Consider the following 17,524-nt stretch of genomic DNA (forward strand, 5'->3'; position numbering starts at 1 on the left):
TCCTACGGGGAAAGGGGATTGGCTCTTCTCTATATAAAGACTCTTCAATCTGCCCCACCAGGCTTAGCTTCTGAATCTTAAAGGAACTTAGCAAAGTCTCTCTCTGTTTTGTTTGCAAGCTTTTTGCTTGTGTGTGAGTTTGCTAAAGAGAACAAGTACCCATCCCCTCCCCAGGGAAGGAAAGCTCACACCCCACTGTGGAGGTGAGAGGTTGTGATGAAAGGTGACCTAAGAAGGAAGCTGAAGTGGACTAGCTTCACATTAGTAGTTTATTGTCGTGGACCAGTTTCATATTAGTAGTCTATTGTCCTTACACAGGTCTTGAAATGTTCTGTTCATTGATTCACTGACTCCTTTACCAATATGCTTCTACCCTTTCATTTTTGTGTGCTTATTCACTATTCATTTACTCACCTACTCATGATTTACTCATTTCTATGTATTTATTTGCTCATTAATTTAAGTAATTTTGAAAACCTTTTCTCCCTACACCTACTATAGGCTGAGCATTGTTCTAGGTGGAGAGATTCAAAGATGACTAAAGTCAGGTGTGGCGGCGTGTGCCTGGAGCCCCAGCCTACACCGGAGGCTGAGACAGGAGAATTGCCTGAGCTCAGGAGTTCAGGGCTAGCCTGGACAAGATAGCGAAACCCTGTCTCTTAAAAAAAAAGTGACTAAGAAAGAATCTTGGAGTATAATACAAGTTCAGGAATAAACCAGAGATCAGCTCTATGCATCTCCATCTCTAAAGGGGAAACAACTGCATAATTCATTTAGTATAAGCCAATTCACTCTAAAATGCCCTCACAGAGCTCACCATGTAAAACTAATTTGCAATGGTTTGCTTTATTAAGTGGGGATAGCATCTCTTTGCTATGTTAATTTCTTCTGACTTTTTGGAGTGGGTGAGATTTGGACATACCATTTTCTGAGCATGAAGGTCCTCTGTCTTTAGCATCGTAGGGCTGTCTATGAGTTTCCTGCCCTTCTGAACTGAAGCAGCAGAAGGACGCTGGCTGGTAAGGCCTGCTGGGTTCTATGAGACAGTTTAAGCACTGAATGGGCCCAGCTGAAGTTGGCTGTGGAAGGCATTGGTCCTCCCAGGTGGTAAGGGAGGACAGCATAATTTACCTTCTCCCAGCTTCTGTGATCTCACAATGCTGTCCAGCTTCAAGATAGCTGAACAAGGGGCCTGAGATAATAGCAGGCAGGTTTTGAAATCAGCAGACTTGGCTTTAAAGGTTCTGCTGCTTCCAAGTTAGGCCTTAGGCTGGTTAGCTGCTCAGAGTCACGGTTTCCTCACTTGTGAAATGGGTTCATAATAATTACAGCAGCAGCAGCAGCAGCAGCAGCAGCAGCAGCAGCAGCAGCAGCAGCAGCAGCTACTGGTATGGTTGTAAGGATTAATTGAGTCCATGGAAGGGTAAAGGCTCTTTAAAATTTAAGCTGTTACACAGATGTTGGTTTTTATTATTATTCAGCCTCAATCTTCCAAGGAAATGGGGTCAGAGAGCTTCACAGACCTTGAGGGGACAGAGAGGAGAAATGGGGAATGGTCTAGCCTAGTCTCTTCCCTCCTTAGTACTGGGAATAAAGATGAGGTCCCAAATCCAATTTACTCAGAGCTCTGTGGTGGGAGGACTCAGAGATGTGGAAGACAAAGTCCCCAACACTGAGGAGCTTCAGAGGCTCCTGGGCTACTTGGCATAAAGGAACTCTGCTCCCAATTAAGAAGGGAGGGTGCATGGGAAGAAGCCACGGCTTAAGAAAAGAAGAGTGAATGTTTATTTACCCTTCCCTGTGATTTTACAAACTTGCAATTCTAATAACTAGAAATATTGCTGAAGTCATGCAGTGTTTTCTAACTCATGAGTGTGGCACCATCTCCTGAGAATCCGCCCTGGGACTGAGCAGCGGTGGGCAGCTGTTTGCCATCCACAGAACCTAGGGCAGCCTGGCACAAGCAGGTGTGGGATGGTGGTGGCTGGGAAAGTTGGCTGTAGAAAGCAACGGGCACCTTCCTCCCTGGTGCTGCCAGGAGGACCAGGGCCACCAGCTTAAGTGCTCTGCTGTCCCTACTGGATGGGCTCCTGTGAGGGGTGGATGGCGTGGCCCATGCTGGGCATTCTGAAGACTGCTCAGTGCTATACCTGAGGGAGAAGATGATGAAAAAGAGGCAGAGGGAAGAGGAAAGAGTCCCATAAGGAAGCTCAGCTGCGCAACTTAGGCTCTGCAGTCTGGCAGCATAGCTCTGGCCACCCTCTGAGAGGGCACAATGAGCCTCGAAAATGATGACATAGAATGCTCCCAGCAGAGATCTTTGTGGATGATGCTGTGCACACACACACATGCACACAAACAATATATATGCGTGTCTGATGTACACACATAGAAACAGGCAGGTGCACAACTGCCTGTAGAAAGCAGAGATGAGTGCTCACGGGGTTCAGAGGAGGAGGTGAAACAGAGGAGGGACACTTAGCAACCTGCCTAGTGGCCTTGGAACTCACAGAGGGCTGGGAACAGGTAAGGCAATCCCATCAGTCTGACTGCTCTGTCCAGGTTCAGGCAGAGGCTGGCGTTGCAGGGACTGGGCAGTGGTCATAATGAGAGAGAGAGGGTGCCCCAGGCTGTAGGGCTTGGAGTAAAGGGCAGCAGGTGAGTGGTTTCACGTGAAGGTGTGGGCAGAAGTGGGAGAAGCCTGAGCACGGGAATGTCAGGAGTGTCCCCTGCATGGGAGCAGAGAGCAAGGAGGGCTCTGAGAGGATGTGCACTCTTGGGGACCTGGAAGATGGAGCAGGAGGAGAACAGGGAGGCCTGCTCACAGACTCCATATCAGAAAGTCCACAGGCCATGAGGAAATCCTCAAGGGTGTAGGATCAGCCATCATCAATACTTTGGTCACTGGCACAAGCTGAGCCCAGAATGAAGGCAGCCTCTCGGGCAGCGGATCTTCTGAGATGTCCTGGGCTGAGAGGTGCTTTGGGTTTTGAGCCTCATCTTAAGGGAAAACTGGATTTGCAGGTGGAGGCAGAGTCTGGGACTAGAAATGACCACTGCCACAGCAGCAGTTCTGCGGGTGTGTGTATATGTGTGTGTGTGTGTGTGTCTTATGTCTGTGTGTGAACACATGAGCACCCCAAGACAGAATTGTGAGTAAAATATCAATTTCCCATCTGGCTGAACTGCCAGAAAGCTGTTTAAGAGAGGAGGCAGTGAGGGATGACAAACACACCGAACATTGAGTCCTTAGTATGTGCTGGGCACTATTGTAAGCTCTTTAAATGTGTTAACACATTCATCCTCACGCTGCCCCTCTCCGTACGCTACAGACACAGCTATATGCATGGGCACATAGATACACAGCAACACTAACACGCCTGGGTTCACAGTTGTATATTTGTACACAGAAATACACAGCTGCATAGACACAAGTGCAAACACACATGCAGGTGTACTTAAACATGGATGCAAACCAACACTCACACGTAGAGATGTGCATGGACACCTTGTGTCTTCAGGGGGCAGGTATGGGATTAGGGGAAGGCATTTAGAAAAGTTGTGTGGACAGCAACAAAGATAATGTGGCTACCTTCACAGGCTTTGCGGGCCTGAGCACATGTAATTTTTTAGAGAAGGAAAAAGAGGCTCAGAGATGTGAAGTGATTTGCCTAAGGTCACACAGCCACTAAGAGAGAGATCTGGGACCCAGGAAGCAGTCAGGCTCCTGAAGCTCCTATCTCCCACACTCACTGGAAAGGCTGTGAAGGCTGCCTAAGAGGGGCTTCCTGTGTGGTGTGAGTCCTGCTTCTCCTGGTCTGATTCCAGCTGGCCTCAGACAGCCCATGGGTGTGGCCGGCGATGTGATGGGACAAACTCGACCCTGTCTGGGGACTGAGCTGAGAAGCTGCTGCCTTCTGGCAGGGAGCCCCCTGCCTGGCCATACTGAGCCTCTCTTTCTCCCCAGGGCCTGTATCCACAGCAGGCAGCAAGGATGCCCTATCAGCAGGCTTTGCATCCCCAGCTGGGATGTTACTCCCAACAGGTGAGTAGACGTTCTCTCCTCCTCTGTCCCGGCTTCATGAAGGCCTTTGGGTCACAGGGTGCATCTGCTCCCTCCTCTTGGTCCAGCTGGTGACCAGCCACCTGGCCTACCATTGGCTCCGGAGTACAGACTCACATGCTGGCATGCATGTGGAAATCACAAACTGATGTCCCTGTGTGACAACACAGGGCACCTAAGGGAGCCCCTCGTGCATGCTGGGCCTGTCCGTAAGCACTGTGTCTGCACTAACTAATTTAGCCTTCAAAATTACTCTGTGAGGTAGGTTATAGATGAGGAAACCCAAGCGCAGAGAGATTAAGTAACTTGCTCAAAGTCATAAAGTGAACATACAAATTAGGTGTTGCTGTGGCAATACCAATACATCGCCCCCACATCTCGGGGACTTTCAACAATGAATATTAATTTCTTGCTCGGGTCTACGGGCTGGCTGAGCTGGGCTGTGGATCAGGTTTACGTGGGTTCCATGTGCCTCTCCTGGGCCTGTGCTGAAGATTCAGTACCTGTTGCTCTTTCCACGGTGGATGGCAAGAGCCCAACAGGGCAAGAAGAAACACGTGATCCCTCTGAAATCCTCAGCTCAGACCTGTCCATGGGAACTTCCACCCACCTTCCACTGGCCAATGCAAACGACATGGCTTTGCTCAGCGTCAGTGGGACTGAGGAGTCATATTCTTCCCGTGTAGGGTTGCCAGTTAAAATCCAGGACACCCAATTAAATTTGAATTTCAGATAAACAAGGAAAAAATGTGTAGTGTAAGTTATGTCCCAAATATTTCACATGATATACTTATGCTAAAAATATGTATTTATCTGAAATTTGAGTTTAACTGGGTGTCCTGTATTTTTATTTGCTAAATCTGGCAACACTACTTTCATGGGTAGGTCGGGATAAATATCTGTGGGACAGTAATTGAGGTTTGACCTCTGGCAGGCTGGCGTGCCAATGACCATGCTTTACTACGTCTTGTATGTAGATGCACAAAAATACAGCCTGAAAATAAAGCAGCAGAAAGAGAAATGCACACACACACACACACACACAGATAGAAACACAGGTATAGTTGTACACATGCCACCAAGCTGCGGGGGTCTGTGTGCAGGCACAGGCACACAAATGGATACAGAAGCACATTGAGGGGTATTGAGTCTTGGGGCAGGGATGGGGGTATGAGGAAAGGAGCTTAGACTGGAGGAGCAGAGGGCACCAACACCCAGCCTGCCATAGCCCCAGGCTGGCCTTGCTCCTCCATACGAAGGTGGACACTCCCACACTCCAACTCATACAGCCTCTGCCTCTCCTGTCTCCACAGGGAGCCCCACCCTCTGTGCAAACTGCACCTCTGACCTGAAATGTGTTAGAATGTTCGGGAGGGTAGGGAAGAGCCCGTAGGTGTAGGCAGCTTTGTTACCTGGGCCAGCACTGATTTCTCAGCAGCAGGAACCCTTGCATCCTGAGACGAAGCTGGGATGAGAGATGATCTGGGTCAGGAAACCTCGGCCCCATTGCCTCCACCCCTTGAACAGGAATATCATTGACCTGGCTCCAGGGAGAATATTTTTAGACAATTACGTGTATGTGTACGCACACATGCATGTGTATGTATTTGAAAAAAGTAATATAAAAACATGGTAAAAAATTTTAAAACTTGGAGGCAATCACTGTTTAATGGGTTTTTTTTACATATTTTTCCGGCGATATCTATTTATATAAACATTTTTATATAAATGCAGCATTCTGGGCACACTGTTCCATTGCTTTTGTCAGTGAGGATTATATTTGGAGACGGCTCCAGAGCAGGCTACAAAGCTCTACTTTATAGTGTCATCAGATACATGGAATCAGGGGCACATTTTTGATAACATCGTGTGAGCCCTAGGACCTGCCTCCTCCATTTTGATCCCCTCCCAGGGCCAGGCAGTTCCTCCCCCATGAGGACAGGGGTACTTTCTGCCATACTGACCCACAGGGTCATGACTCCCATCTGTCCTGGAAGGTACTCTTGGTGTGTTCTGACCTTTAGCTCATCACCTTGGGATTTGGTACCTGTGCCCAGCATCACCAGGCCTCACATCTCCACTGGAGAACACTGGGGAGAACCAGGAGGGAGGACTCAGGTTTCCAGAGAGGACACAGCATAGAGAGGCTGGTGTGAAACAAAGTATGAGCTCTGGGCTTACCCTTCCGGGGTTCTGACCACAACTCAGATGCTGGAAACACTGAGAAAGTTGCTTCACTTCTCTGAACCTCAGATTTCCTGTTTCCAATAATAATGGTCCTACCTCACAGGGCTTTCTGGAGTTTTAATGACAGCATCCATGTGAAGGGCTGGGCACATTTTAAGCACTCAATGAGTGCTAGCCTTTGTGGATTTTTTTTTTTTTTTTTTTTTTTTTTTTTTAGACGGAGTCTCGCTCTGTTGCCCAATCTGGAGTGCAGCGGCATGATCTTAACTCACTGCAACCTTCGCCTCCTATGTTCAAGCGATTTCTCCTGCCTCAGCCTCCTGAGTAGCTGGGGCTACAGGCATGCACCACCACGCCCGACTAATTGTTGTATTTTTAGTGGAAACGGGGTTTCACCATATTGGCCAGGCTGGTCTCGAACTCCTGACCTTGTGATCCACCCGCCTTGGCCTCCCAAAGTGCTGGGATTACAGGCATGAGCCATCACACCCAGCCATCACACACACCCCTTTGTGGATTTTTTTTTAGATAAGGGCATATGGGGTGAGAGAGGGCTGTCAGAGTGCCCGATTCCTGAGCACTTGGACCCCAGACTTGCTATTAAAATGGAAATCCAGAAGTTTCTTCAAGTTCTGACTGATACTCCCCTCAGCACAGAAGAGGATAGACGTCAGCTCCGTATGAGAAAAGGTTTTCTGATATTTGGAGCTGTCAGTAGTGGAATGTAGTGCTCATAAGGTAATGAGCCCTGCATCATTTAGGTATTCAAGAAGATGCCTTAGTGGTCTTTTCTTTCCTCCCTCCTTCCTTCTGCCCCTCTTCGCTTTCCTCTCTCTCCCTTTCTTGCATTCATTCATTTAACATATGTTTGTTAAGCAGCGACTGTGTCCCAGGCACTGTCATAGGGCTGGGAAGAGAGTGGTCAACAAGATGGATGAGGTCTCCGCCTTGTCGCGGCAAGATGGTGGGAGCCCCAGCTCTTGGTTGGAGTTCATCACGGGCAATCTCGGAAGCCCCACTGAATTCCTGTATTTCCCTAGAGTTTGTACTCAACCCCATTGCCCTTTTTTGCCCTTCCTCCTAGACTCACACTGTTCACGATGGCAGCCACCAGCTATGTGTGGCTATTTAAATTTAAATTAGCTGAAATTAAGTATAATTCAAAACTCAGTTCCTCATGCCCATGAGCCACATTTCAAATGCTCAATTGTCGTGTGTGGCTGGTGGCTTCCACGTCACATGGCACAGATGTAGGATATTGCTGCCATCGCAGGACTTTCCACTGGGCAGGGCTTGGAATCTGTTGAAAGGATCTCAGGAGAGATAGAAGCCAGAGCTGTGTAAATCACAACAGCTTTCTGGGGATAATGAAAGCCTTAAAAATAAACAAGGGGCTTTTGAGATGATTATTGACAGAGGGAAAAGCTAGGGAAACAGGGAAGAGAATGGAAATAATATTGATTTGCTATGTGCTATATGCCTGTAGAAGACATATAGGCTCAACTTCTGTAGAACTCACTACAGAAGTTGAGCCCTAGGTTTTCTCCATTCCAACATGTTGCCTTCTATGTACCCAACAGTGACTGAGGGGCACAGGAGCTGAGGCTGGGGGCGGGTGGCTGGGCTTAGAGTTGGGCTAGGGAATGGTGACGTCACCCCTCTCTTCTCTATGGCCTGCAGGTGACGCCATACAACCCACAGCAGATGGGACAGCAGATCTTCCGCTCTTCCTACACCCCACTACTGAGCTACATCCCTTTTGTCCAACCCAATTATCCCTACCCTCAGAGGACACCTCCAAAGATGTCTGCCAACCCCCGAGACCCTCCCCCAATGGCAGGAGATGGACCGCAGTACCTCTTTCCCCAAGCATATGGGTGAGTTAGCCCATACTGGAGGCCTAAGGGTATCCAGAAAGCTGGTGGGAGTGGGAGCAAGTTGAGTGGGCTTGCCAATGCTCTCTTGGTACCTGTGTTCCATGGCTGTGGGGTGGGATGGGCCCTGTACCCATAGGCCAGTGGTTGTGTGGGTCCTGGAGGGACTTGGTGCAGCGATGAAGAGGGTCTGGGCCCTGGTGGGCCCCTTTTGTAGGTGCATTTCAGGTCTGGTTGCAGAAATGCAACTATGTGGTTCATAACATATGGATACCCCTCTCCACAGGCAGGGGCATTTGGTGCAGTGATACATTTGCCTTTACCCATGTGCTTGGTTACAACAGGACATGGCCAGCTAATCTCCTTAGAGCTCTCACCTCCCACTGTCCGCACCCTGAGCTCCTTGCCAGACTAATCTCCCGAACATCCCATTGACTTTGTGATGGGCCCTGCTGAAGAGCCTTCGACTGCTTATCAAGGCTACCCACACTTTTCCACCAAGTTCCCCAAACTGCAGAGGCAAGGAGCTCCTATTTCCTGGGACGGTCTGAGGGCTTAACATTCTGGCTCAACAACAAACTCAACATTCTGGCTGAAAATTCTACTCAAATTGTACTTGCTGTTGAGTCATAAATTTGTGTTTGTTTTAATATAATAATACATAGCCATTCATTCCCACCCACCAAACCTTCCACTAATATGGATGCTCCAAGCGTCAGGTGGTGCTGTGTCATTCCTGGGAATCCCAGTCTCCCGGGCACACCCTGGGGAATGGGTGCCCGGGTTTGAGAAACTCACTTTATAGGATGAAGGCCAAACTTCCCAGCCTGACAGAGATTCCTATCCTTCCACCTCCCCATCACAGAACCTTCCCTGCTGTGCCGATCCGTGTCCCCAAACTCTCATCCTTTCAATCAGTATTTTCTCCAAATAGCTTGTTAAAAGGCATAAATGCAGAAAGTGGTTTCAGTAGTCAGATCTGTTTGGGAAAAGCTGTGGGAAACAGAGATAAACAGATTTCTTAACTGTTGGAATTCTCAGATCATTTAATTTCCTAGGGTGCATGGAGAATGTTCAAGAAGGTGGTCAATAGTATTATTTAAACATGAAATCCACGCCCTTTTTAATTTTATTATTATTTTTTTGAGATGGAGTTTCACTCTTGTTGCTCAGGCTGGAGTGCAATGGTGCGATCTCGGCTCACTGCAACCTCCACCTCCCAGGTTCAAGCAATTATCTTGCCTCAGCCTCCCAAGTAGCTGGGATTACAGGCGTCCACCACCACACCCAGCTAATTTTTGTATTTTTAGTAGAGACGGGGTTTCACCATGTTGGCCAGGCTGGTCTCAAACTCCTGACCTCAGGTGATCTGCCTGCCTTGGCCTCCCAAAGTGCTGGGATGACAGCCATGAGCCACTGCGCCCAGCATCCACACCCTTTTAAAAAAATATTTCCTCCCTTCCCTTCCCTTCCCTTCCCTTCCCTTCCCTTCCCTTCCCTTCCCTTCCCTTCCCTTCCTCCCTCCCTCCCTCTTTTCCTCTCTCCCTCCCTCTCTTTTCCTTTCTCTTGCAGAGTATAGCATGGTGTGTTCCACCTAACACACCCTGGGAAACGCTGTGTTAACACATGTAGTTAATTTGAATTTAGCCTGCAGGGGACCCATAGATGAATAGCATATGCTTCTTCCCTTCAGAGAACTGAGAGCGGATGAAATGTGGGTACAACAATGTTAGTGCCCTGGCAAAGTGAAAGCCATCAAAGTGGCCCGAGGACAGAGGCAGGATCCCTGCAGCGGGGGAGGTTCCTGTGAGCAGTGCTGGGAGGAGGGCATTCCAGGCAGGAGGAGCAAGGCCCTCAGATGGGAAGGCATGCGGCAAGCTGGAGGCCTGGGGAATAAAGGCATCTGGCTGAAGCATTAGATTTGTCTCTGAAAAAGGTGGAAAACAGGATTGGAAAAGGGAGGTTGGGACTGGATTATGAAAGGCTTTGGACTGCTAGGCCTGGGGATCCAGGGAAGATTTATGCACATCGGAGTGAATTGATGGGCTGGAAGTAAGAGAAACAGGAAGCAGGATAGGGTGTGGTCTGGAGGTGGCTCTAGGGGCCTATGGGAGAGATTATCATCCCCTAGAGGTGAGAATAGAGACCCAGATAAGCTGCCTGCAGGCTGGCCAACTTCCCACATTCTGTGCGGTGACTCTGGTTTCTGGGAAGATAGACTTGCCGAAGGAGATAGCCCTGGCTGTGTCTGGGAGAAAGAGTGGTCTTAATGTCTCCTCAGTCAGCTTTCGGGAACCACCGATCGGGAGCTGTGAGACCAGAAGGTTGAGACCTGGTCTCCACAGGTCTGCAGAGGTTGGAGGAGTGGGAAGGTAACCCGAGGAAGGAGCAGCCTGAGAAGTGGGAGACAGCCTGGGGAGAGCCAGAGACAGCGGAGGCAAAGAGGAGGGTGAGGAGAAGGAGCGGGGTGGATTGGCGTTCTGAGAGGCTGAGGAAACCAGGATCACGAGGTCAGAAAAATAATGTAAAGGTTGCAAGCCTGAGTACCCAGAGGGGATGATCTGTTCATTCAAAAAACATTGATCCAGCACCTTGTATGTGCCTGGCACTGTTGTAGGCACCAGGGATAATGGAGTGAACGAGACAAAAGTTTTCCTTCTCTTAAGGAACTTTCATTCTAGGAGGAGAAATGGACAATAAGGAGATAAACAAACAAGTATGCAAAGTCAGGTCCTTGGGATATGGGTTAGGATGGGGAGAAGAATCAAGGGTAGCCTCTTGAACCAAGATCTAAATGAAATGAGAGAATGAACCATGCATCTATGTTGGGGATGAGCCTCTGGGCAGAAAGAATAGAAAGTGCAAAGGCTCTGAGGTGGGAACCTGTGGCTGCAGCACAAACAGTGAGGGACGGAGTGCGTGGAATTAAAATCAGAAGTAGCCAAGGCCAGACTAGACAAGGCCTGGTAGACATGACTAGAAATCTTGTTTCAGGAGCAGTGGAAAACCATGTAGGCTTTTACATTGATGAGGACGTGTTCTAATTTTCTATATAAAACAGATCACATTGGCCAATGTCTGAAGAATGGACTATGAGGGTAAGAGCTGAGGCAGGGGAGTAGGCTAGGCGCTCTATATTGAGCAAGAGGCATTGGTGGCATGGATGAAGGCAGTGGCCCTGGGAAAGGGGGCAGGTGAAAAGATCTGTGATGTGTTCTTTTCTTGGTAGAATTGGTGGGACTTGATGATGGTTGAACGTGTAATGAGGGAAGGGAAAAGTCAAGCAAATTCCTTGGTTTTTGATTTGTGCAACTGGAGCAGTAGCAATGCCAAAATACTAAGGTCATTGGGCCGGGCGCAGTGGCTCACGCCTGTAATCCCAGCACTTTGGGAGGCCAAGGTGGGTGGATCACTTGAGGTCAGGAGTTCGAGACCAGTCTGGCCAAGATGGTAAAACCCCGTCTCTACTAAAAATACAAAAATTAGCTGGGCATGGTGGTGAGTGCCTGTAATCCCAGCTACTCGGGCAGCTGAGGCAGGAGAATCACTTGAGCCTGGGAAACGGAGGTTGCTGTGAGCTGAGATCATGCCGTTGTACTTCAGCCTGGGCGACAGAGCAAGACTCCATCTCAAAAACAAAACAAAACAAAGCAAAATAAACAAACAACAACAAAAAACAAAAAACAACCAAGGTCATGACGACTAGAACGAGGATCTGTTTACCAAGAGTCAGTCTTGGACATGTGAAAATTGTGAGTGTCATTAGACAGATGGGTGGAGCTTTGGATAGGTAGGTGCATATAGGAGTCCGGAACTCAGGGGAGAGATTGGGGCTGGTAATACATTTGGGAGCCATTTGCATATACATGATATTTCAAGGAATGGGATGGGATGGAATGAGATCGCCCAAAATACACAAGTATAGAGAAGAGAAGAGGTCCAAGGGCTGAGCCTTGAGACTTCCAGCATGTAGAGGCTGCAGAGATGTGGAGGAACCAACAAAGACTCTATCAATAAATAGGACTGTCTAGTGAGGTGGGGAAAAAATGGGAAAGTGGAGTGCAGGAAGCCAAGTGAAGACAGTGTTTCCTGAACAAAGTGCTGGTTTTGGGGTGGTGATGTGAGGTGCTGGATGGAACAAGATCAAGGTGAGGCTGCACCTGGCTGGGGAAGACGCATGGGCCTAAGCAGAAAGTTTAGTGTGGAAGACAACGAGGGTCAGCAGAAAAGGTGGAATCAAGAGAAAAAACTGTGTAAAGGGGAGAGGAAGGAGAGAGGGGCTTCCATGTCCTCAGGGAAGGAGAAGTAGAGCCCTCCCCTCTGCCAAGTCTATTTGTATACATTCATCAGGGTGGGATAAACATACAATTTATCTTCTGAGCAATAATAAATTTGAGAGTTAAAAGGAGTACAGATAATAATATACCAGGCCAGATGCAGTGGCTCACACCTGTAATTCCAGCACTTTGGGAGGCCAAAGCAGGCGGATCACCTGAGGTCAGGAGTTTGAGACCATCCTGGCCAACATGGTGAAACCCCGTCTCTACTAAAAATACAAAAAATTAGCCGGGTGTGATGATGCACACGTGTAGTCTCAACTACTTGGGAGACTGAGGCACAAGAATCGCTTGGACCTGGGAGGCAGAGATTGCAGTGAGTAGAGATTGTGCCACTGCACTCCAGCCTGAGTGACAGAGTAAGACTCTGTTTCAAATAAAAAACTATAAAATAATTATACCAGAAATGCCAACATAGAGGCTGGCCCAGGCAAACCAAGACATATGTTCATCATACTCAACAGGCTACTCAAGCTCCTCCTCCTCCAGGAAGCATTCCTTGTTAACTCTTGTCCACACAGATTGCTCCTCTTCCTGACCCTGTAGTGTACATACTGTCTTGATCATGCCAGTGGCCATTGATCTGATCAGAAGTTCTCAACCTGGAGGAGCTAGCTGCGTGTGTGGCAATCAGATATGAGCTGTGTCATGATCATTGTTGATTACTGATAATTGTTAAATACTGAAGTATGGGTTACAGCCTTTATTTTGTAAGTAGAAGGCAGGGTATCCCTGTAATAATATCATTACAATTTCTGAATGATCTTTTAATATGATTTCTGAAAGAGAGAAATAGAGGTTGGGTTACCGCGGGCATGGATTGCTTATGAGGCACCCACATTGTGTCAGGTCCTGGGCACTGGATATGAAATAGGTAAAGTCTCTGCTCTCTTGGGACTTATTTTAGTGAGAAGGGAGTGAGATGACCCAGCCTAACTTGCCTATGGACCCTCAGTGAGCAACAGACACAGTTAGCTGCTGAGGCACTACAAATGAATGCTGTGGTCTATTTCCATTGCTTCTTCCCTCCTCCAATTGAGGAATTGTTTCATCAGTTCATAGGAGGGTACCACGGACATGAATCTCTTGTATAATACGCATCTGGCCAGCTGAAAAGTGATTGAGAATCCCAGGATTAGATTAAATCTAGCCATTTGCTCTACTGTAATTTGTATTGAGTTCTGTTCCCATTCATTCAAAATATCTGAGCAGATGGGTGAAGAAATTACAGTAGGATTCCAGAAGTGTGAGTAAATGATTCCATCTGGAGAGGTCAGGGAAGTCTTCACAGAGGAGATGGCTTTTGAACTCTATTTTGAAGTATGGATAGGAGTGTGCCAGGGAGAAAAGGAGAAGCGTGTGCATTTCTGCTCTTAGAGGGTGAGGCACACGTCTTAACTCTTCCTTCCCTGAGGGTCTAGCAAAGACCTAGGCACTCAGTGATGTCTCAACGCTTACTTCTCAGTCAGGGTTGGAGTGAAGGGCCTGATTTAGCTTGGTGCTGGTAAGGGGAGGAGGGACTCTAGGATTGTCCAGCCTCGAAGATCTTATGCTGGACTTGCCTCTAAGTTCTCTGATGTTGTAGATTTTCCTGAGGGACACATCTGGTCCTCTAAGGCAGGTAGAGTGGTCACAGGAATACAGGTAAGATGCTTAGGTCCAGAGAGGGTCCCTGTTCTATGGGTCTTGGGCAGGGACAGAGTGTAGGCTTCATTGAAACAATATTTGCTGGCTCCCAGGGGCTTCCTGATCCAAGTAAGCATAAGGAGAAGTGCTTAATTGTCCTCTAATTGTATTATTTTAATATTTCACTTTCCCAAGGCCAAAGCTTTTTTCTTATGGCAAAGCCTTTACCTTCTAAGCCTGTCATGGTCTTCACTGTTTCAAAAATTAATATATTATTTTTTTCTAATCCTTTCCGATAACGTTAGGAATCTCATCATGGCGTTTACCCTCCCTCTCTTCCAGGTTCGGCTCGACATCCGGAGGGCCCTTGATGCACAGCCCCTATTTTTCCTCCAGTGGGAATGGCATAAACTTTTAGATCTCCTTCTCTTCCCCCTTTTCCTCCCTTAGCCCTCAGATCAGGGCTAAGGGCTTTTTGAATTGTTGGATTCTGCAAAAGCTTGGTATGAAGTTTGGAAAGGCAAGGTTCTGACCAGGTCACAGACAGAAAACAGCAAGACCAGATTCATCTATTGGCCAACACTGACACACAAACAGCCCCCCTCACACATGGCACAAGCTACACACACACACACACACACACACACACACACACACGCTCCTCATATTCATACTTGCTTGCTCAACCACTTATGCATCTGTATTTAGCTAACATGAGTGATTTTTGTTTTTGTTGTTGTTGGTAAAATAGAAGTAAGACACTTAATTTTAGAAAGTTTGTATTTTATGATAAAAGTATGAGCTGCTTGAAATGGAGTGCGCCTGTTTATTTTTGTTGTGTTCTGCGTAATCTTTACTGCTCATTTTCCCCACGAGACTCAGTGTTTACTCAGGACATGAAAGGAGACCACAAGCTGGAGTCCTCAGAGTGCTGCTGTCTAAATATGGGACCTAAGGGATCATAAGCGAGAGGGCTTATCTCTTTTCCCCTGTGATCCACTCACCTCTCAACATCTCAGTGTATGCATCTCAGGAAAGGACATCATAAAGGGAATGCACTCTCTCCTATCCCAAGTGGAAGTTTTCCATAAAAAGTCCCTTTTGGACAAACAATTGGAAAATGTAGCCTGGAAAACAATTTCAAAAGTAACGCTAAATATGACAGACTATATCCAATGATTGTACATCAGTACCATGATAGAGGTCAGTGTCAAAACTGCACCTAATGGCAGCATCCCTAGACCTATCTTGTCAAACGCTTACCAATGATTCGAATAAGGACGTTGAGAGCAACTTAATCACATTGACGGAGGACATGAGTCTGGGAAGAGGAGACAGCCTGACTTTGTGACAGCACGCATTCCCTTTCTTTTTTTTTTTTTTTTTTGAGACGGAGTCTCTCCCTGTCACCCAGGCTGGAATGCAGTGGTGCGATCTCAGCTCACTGCAAGCTCCGCCTCCCGGGTTCACACCATTCTTCTGCCTCAGCCTCCTGAGTAGCTGGGACTACAGGTGCCCATCACCATGCCTGGCTACTTTTTTGTATTTTTAGTAGAGACGGGGTTTCACCGTGTTAGCCAGAATGGTCTCGATCTCCTGACCTCATAATCTGCCCGCCTCGGCCTCCCAAAGCGCTGGGATTACAGGCGTGAGCCACTGTGCCCGACCAACAGCGTACATTCTTTAACTCTTCTATTGTACCCCCTTGGCAGACATCGCTAATCAGCTATGTCATTCTATCCCCATAAGCTTGGACAAAGCCACAGAGTCATTCTCCCTGTGGTGCTCCAGGCAGCTGTCACTGATCAGAGTTGGTCTGTGAAATGAAACCCATGTGCCATGTGTAAACAGGAATTAGTGTAAGGATATTCTTTGGTCTAAAAACTGAACTACGCACATCCAGATTGGACCAGCATTCTCAGTTCTCACCTGCTCTATTACCAACCCGGTTATTCACCTGGAAGTTGAACTCCACTGTGAATGAGGCCATTGAGAGACAGTCTGGGGAACATTAGGAGTCCTAATCAAGACAGCAATGGGAGGCTGGGGGTCTGGAGGTCACCAGTGTTTCAGGATGGACCTAAGTCCAGTGCCCACAGGAGCATTTCTTTTGCTCTCACAGTGTAACCCCAGTGGCCTCACTGGTCTTTCTTTCTGGGTCCCTGGAAACCAATTTCTCTCCCAAGTTCCCTCAAGACTTATGCCTTCTTACTTTCTTCATGGCCTAAGTCTAGGATTCCCTGGAAGTCCTCCAACTCCCTTCCCCAATGCTCGACCCTACTTTGGGCATTTCTTGTTTCTTCTTGATAGCCTTGGTTAACAGTCTGTCCCAAAGGTCTTTCTTATATTGTACTTCTAGGTATTGATCCAGGCTAGACTATAGTTTGCCACCCTCCCTTGATCTCAGCATGTTGGGAAACAGGAGACAGTAAAAGAAAAATCATGGGTTTGCCTTTGGCCAGACCTGGTTTCTTAGCTGCTTTCCAACTATGACTTGGGGCAGAGAACTTAACTTCTCTGAACCTCTTTTCTGTGAGTGACCATATTAAGAGTTGTGAGGATTAAAAGATAATGTAGACTTAACATCAACTTTGTCTATTTAACATAGACTTGTGGCTTTAAGATGGTGGAGTAAAGATGTTTCTTTTCCTCTTCTCTTGAAACTTACCCCCAAATAACAAGGAGAACAAGTAAACCTGTACGAACTCTATCCTCAATGAAACTCGGAGAAGTTGGTAATCTCATCCCATATACAAAGGCAGAAATGGGATGGAGGAAAGGTAAATGCCTTAGCAGAACAGAGGAAGATCACATGGAAATGCCTGCCAAAGGAAATATCAACAAGAAGCTAGCCATTTCTCCTGCAGAGCCCCGATAGTCCTAGGAACTGGAGGTGCCAGGTGCTAGACTCCATGGAAGGTGGGGCTAGGAAGAGGTGAAAGCAACCTGGCCCCACAAAGCCAAAAGCCACGGCCGGTTCTGAAGGAGACAGGAGGCATTTTCTTCAGAGAAATGTACAGACCATGCATAAGGACTGTGGAGATGGCCCAGATGGAAAATGGGGATCAAGTGAAATACACATACACTCCTCAATGCCAGCAGCTAGGCTTTAACCAAGAAGCAGTGGTATGGAAGGTCCTCTAGAGAAGCTGAATTGCCTCAAGGCATTTGGAGGTACCAGGGAAAATTACCCTATGATTAATGCCCTTTTACAAAGACCTTCCAATCAACTCTTTAGAACAATCTCCAACAAGAAGGAAATAGATCAAAGCAAAGGTAAGAAGGAACTAAGGAGAGACCGACTACAGTATTATAAGGGAGATAAGGTAGTACATTTTAAAAATAAGGACGATATGCCATATGCTTATTGTTTTAAATCAGAATAAGAAAGTGTTTTTGGAAATTAAAACAGTGATAGTTGATGTAATTTTTTAAGT

At 47.4% G+C, this 17,524-nt stretch overlaps 1 protein-coding gene across 1 annotated transcript in view; it reads left to right on the forward strand.

Annotated features, from left to right (window-relative positions):
* C1H1orf94 (chromosome 1 C1orf94 homolog) overlaps window positions 1-14,899 on the forward strand; it is a 42,367-nt gene extending 27,468 nt beyond the window's left edge. The window contains 3 exon segments of the mRNA XM_050747934.1: window positions 3,968-4,045; window positions 7,931-8,127; window positions 14,430-14,899. Of these exon segments, the coding sequence (XP_050603891.1) occupies window positions 3,968-4,045; window positions 7,931-8,127; window positions 14,430-14,505 (351 nt within the window). The 3' untranslated portion in view covers window positions 14,506-14,899.
* The last annotated feature ends 2,625 nt before the right edge of the window (window positions 14,900-17,524 follow it).

The sequence above is a fragment of the Macaca thibetana genome, chromosome 1 (assembly GCF_024542745.1).
Source record: "Macaca thibetana thibetana isolate TM-01 chromosome 1, ASM2454274v1, whole genome shotgun sequence".
Lineage (NCBI taxonomy): Eukaryota > Metazoa > Chordata > Mammalia > Primates > Cercopithecidae > Macaca > Macaca thibetana.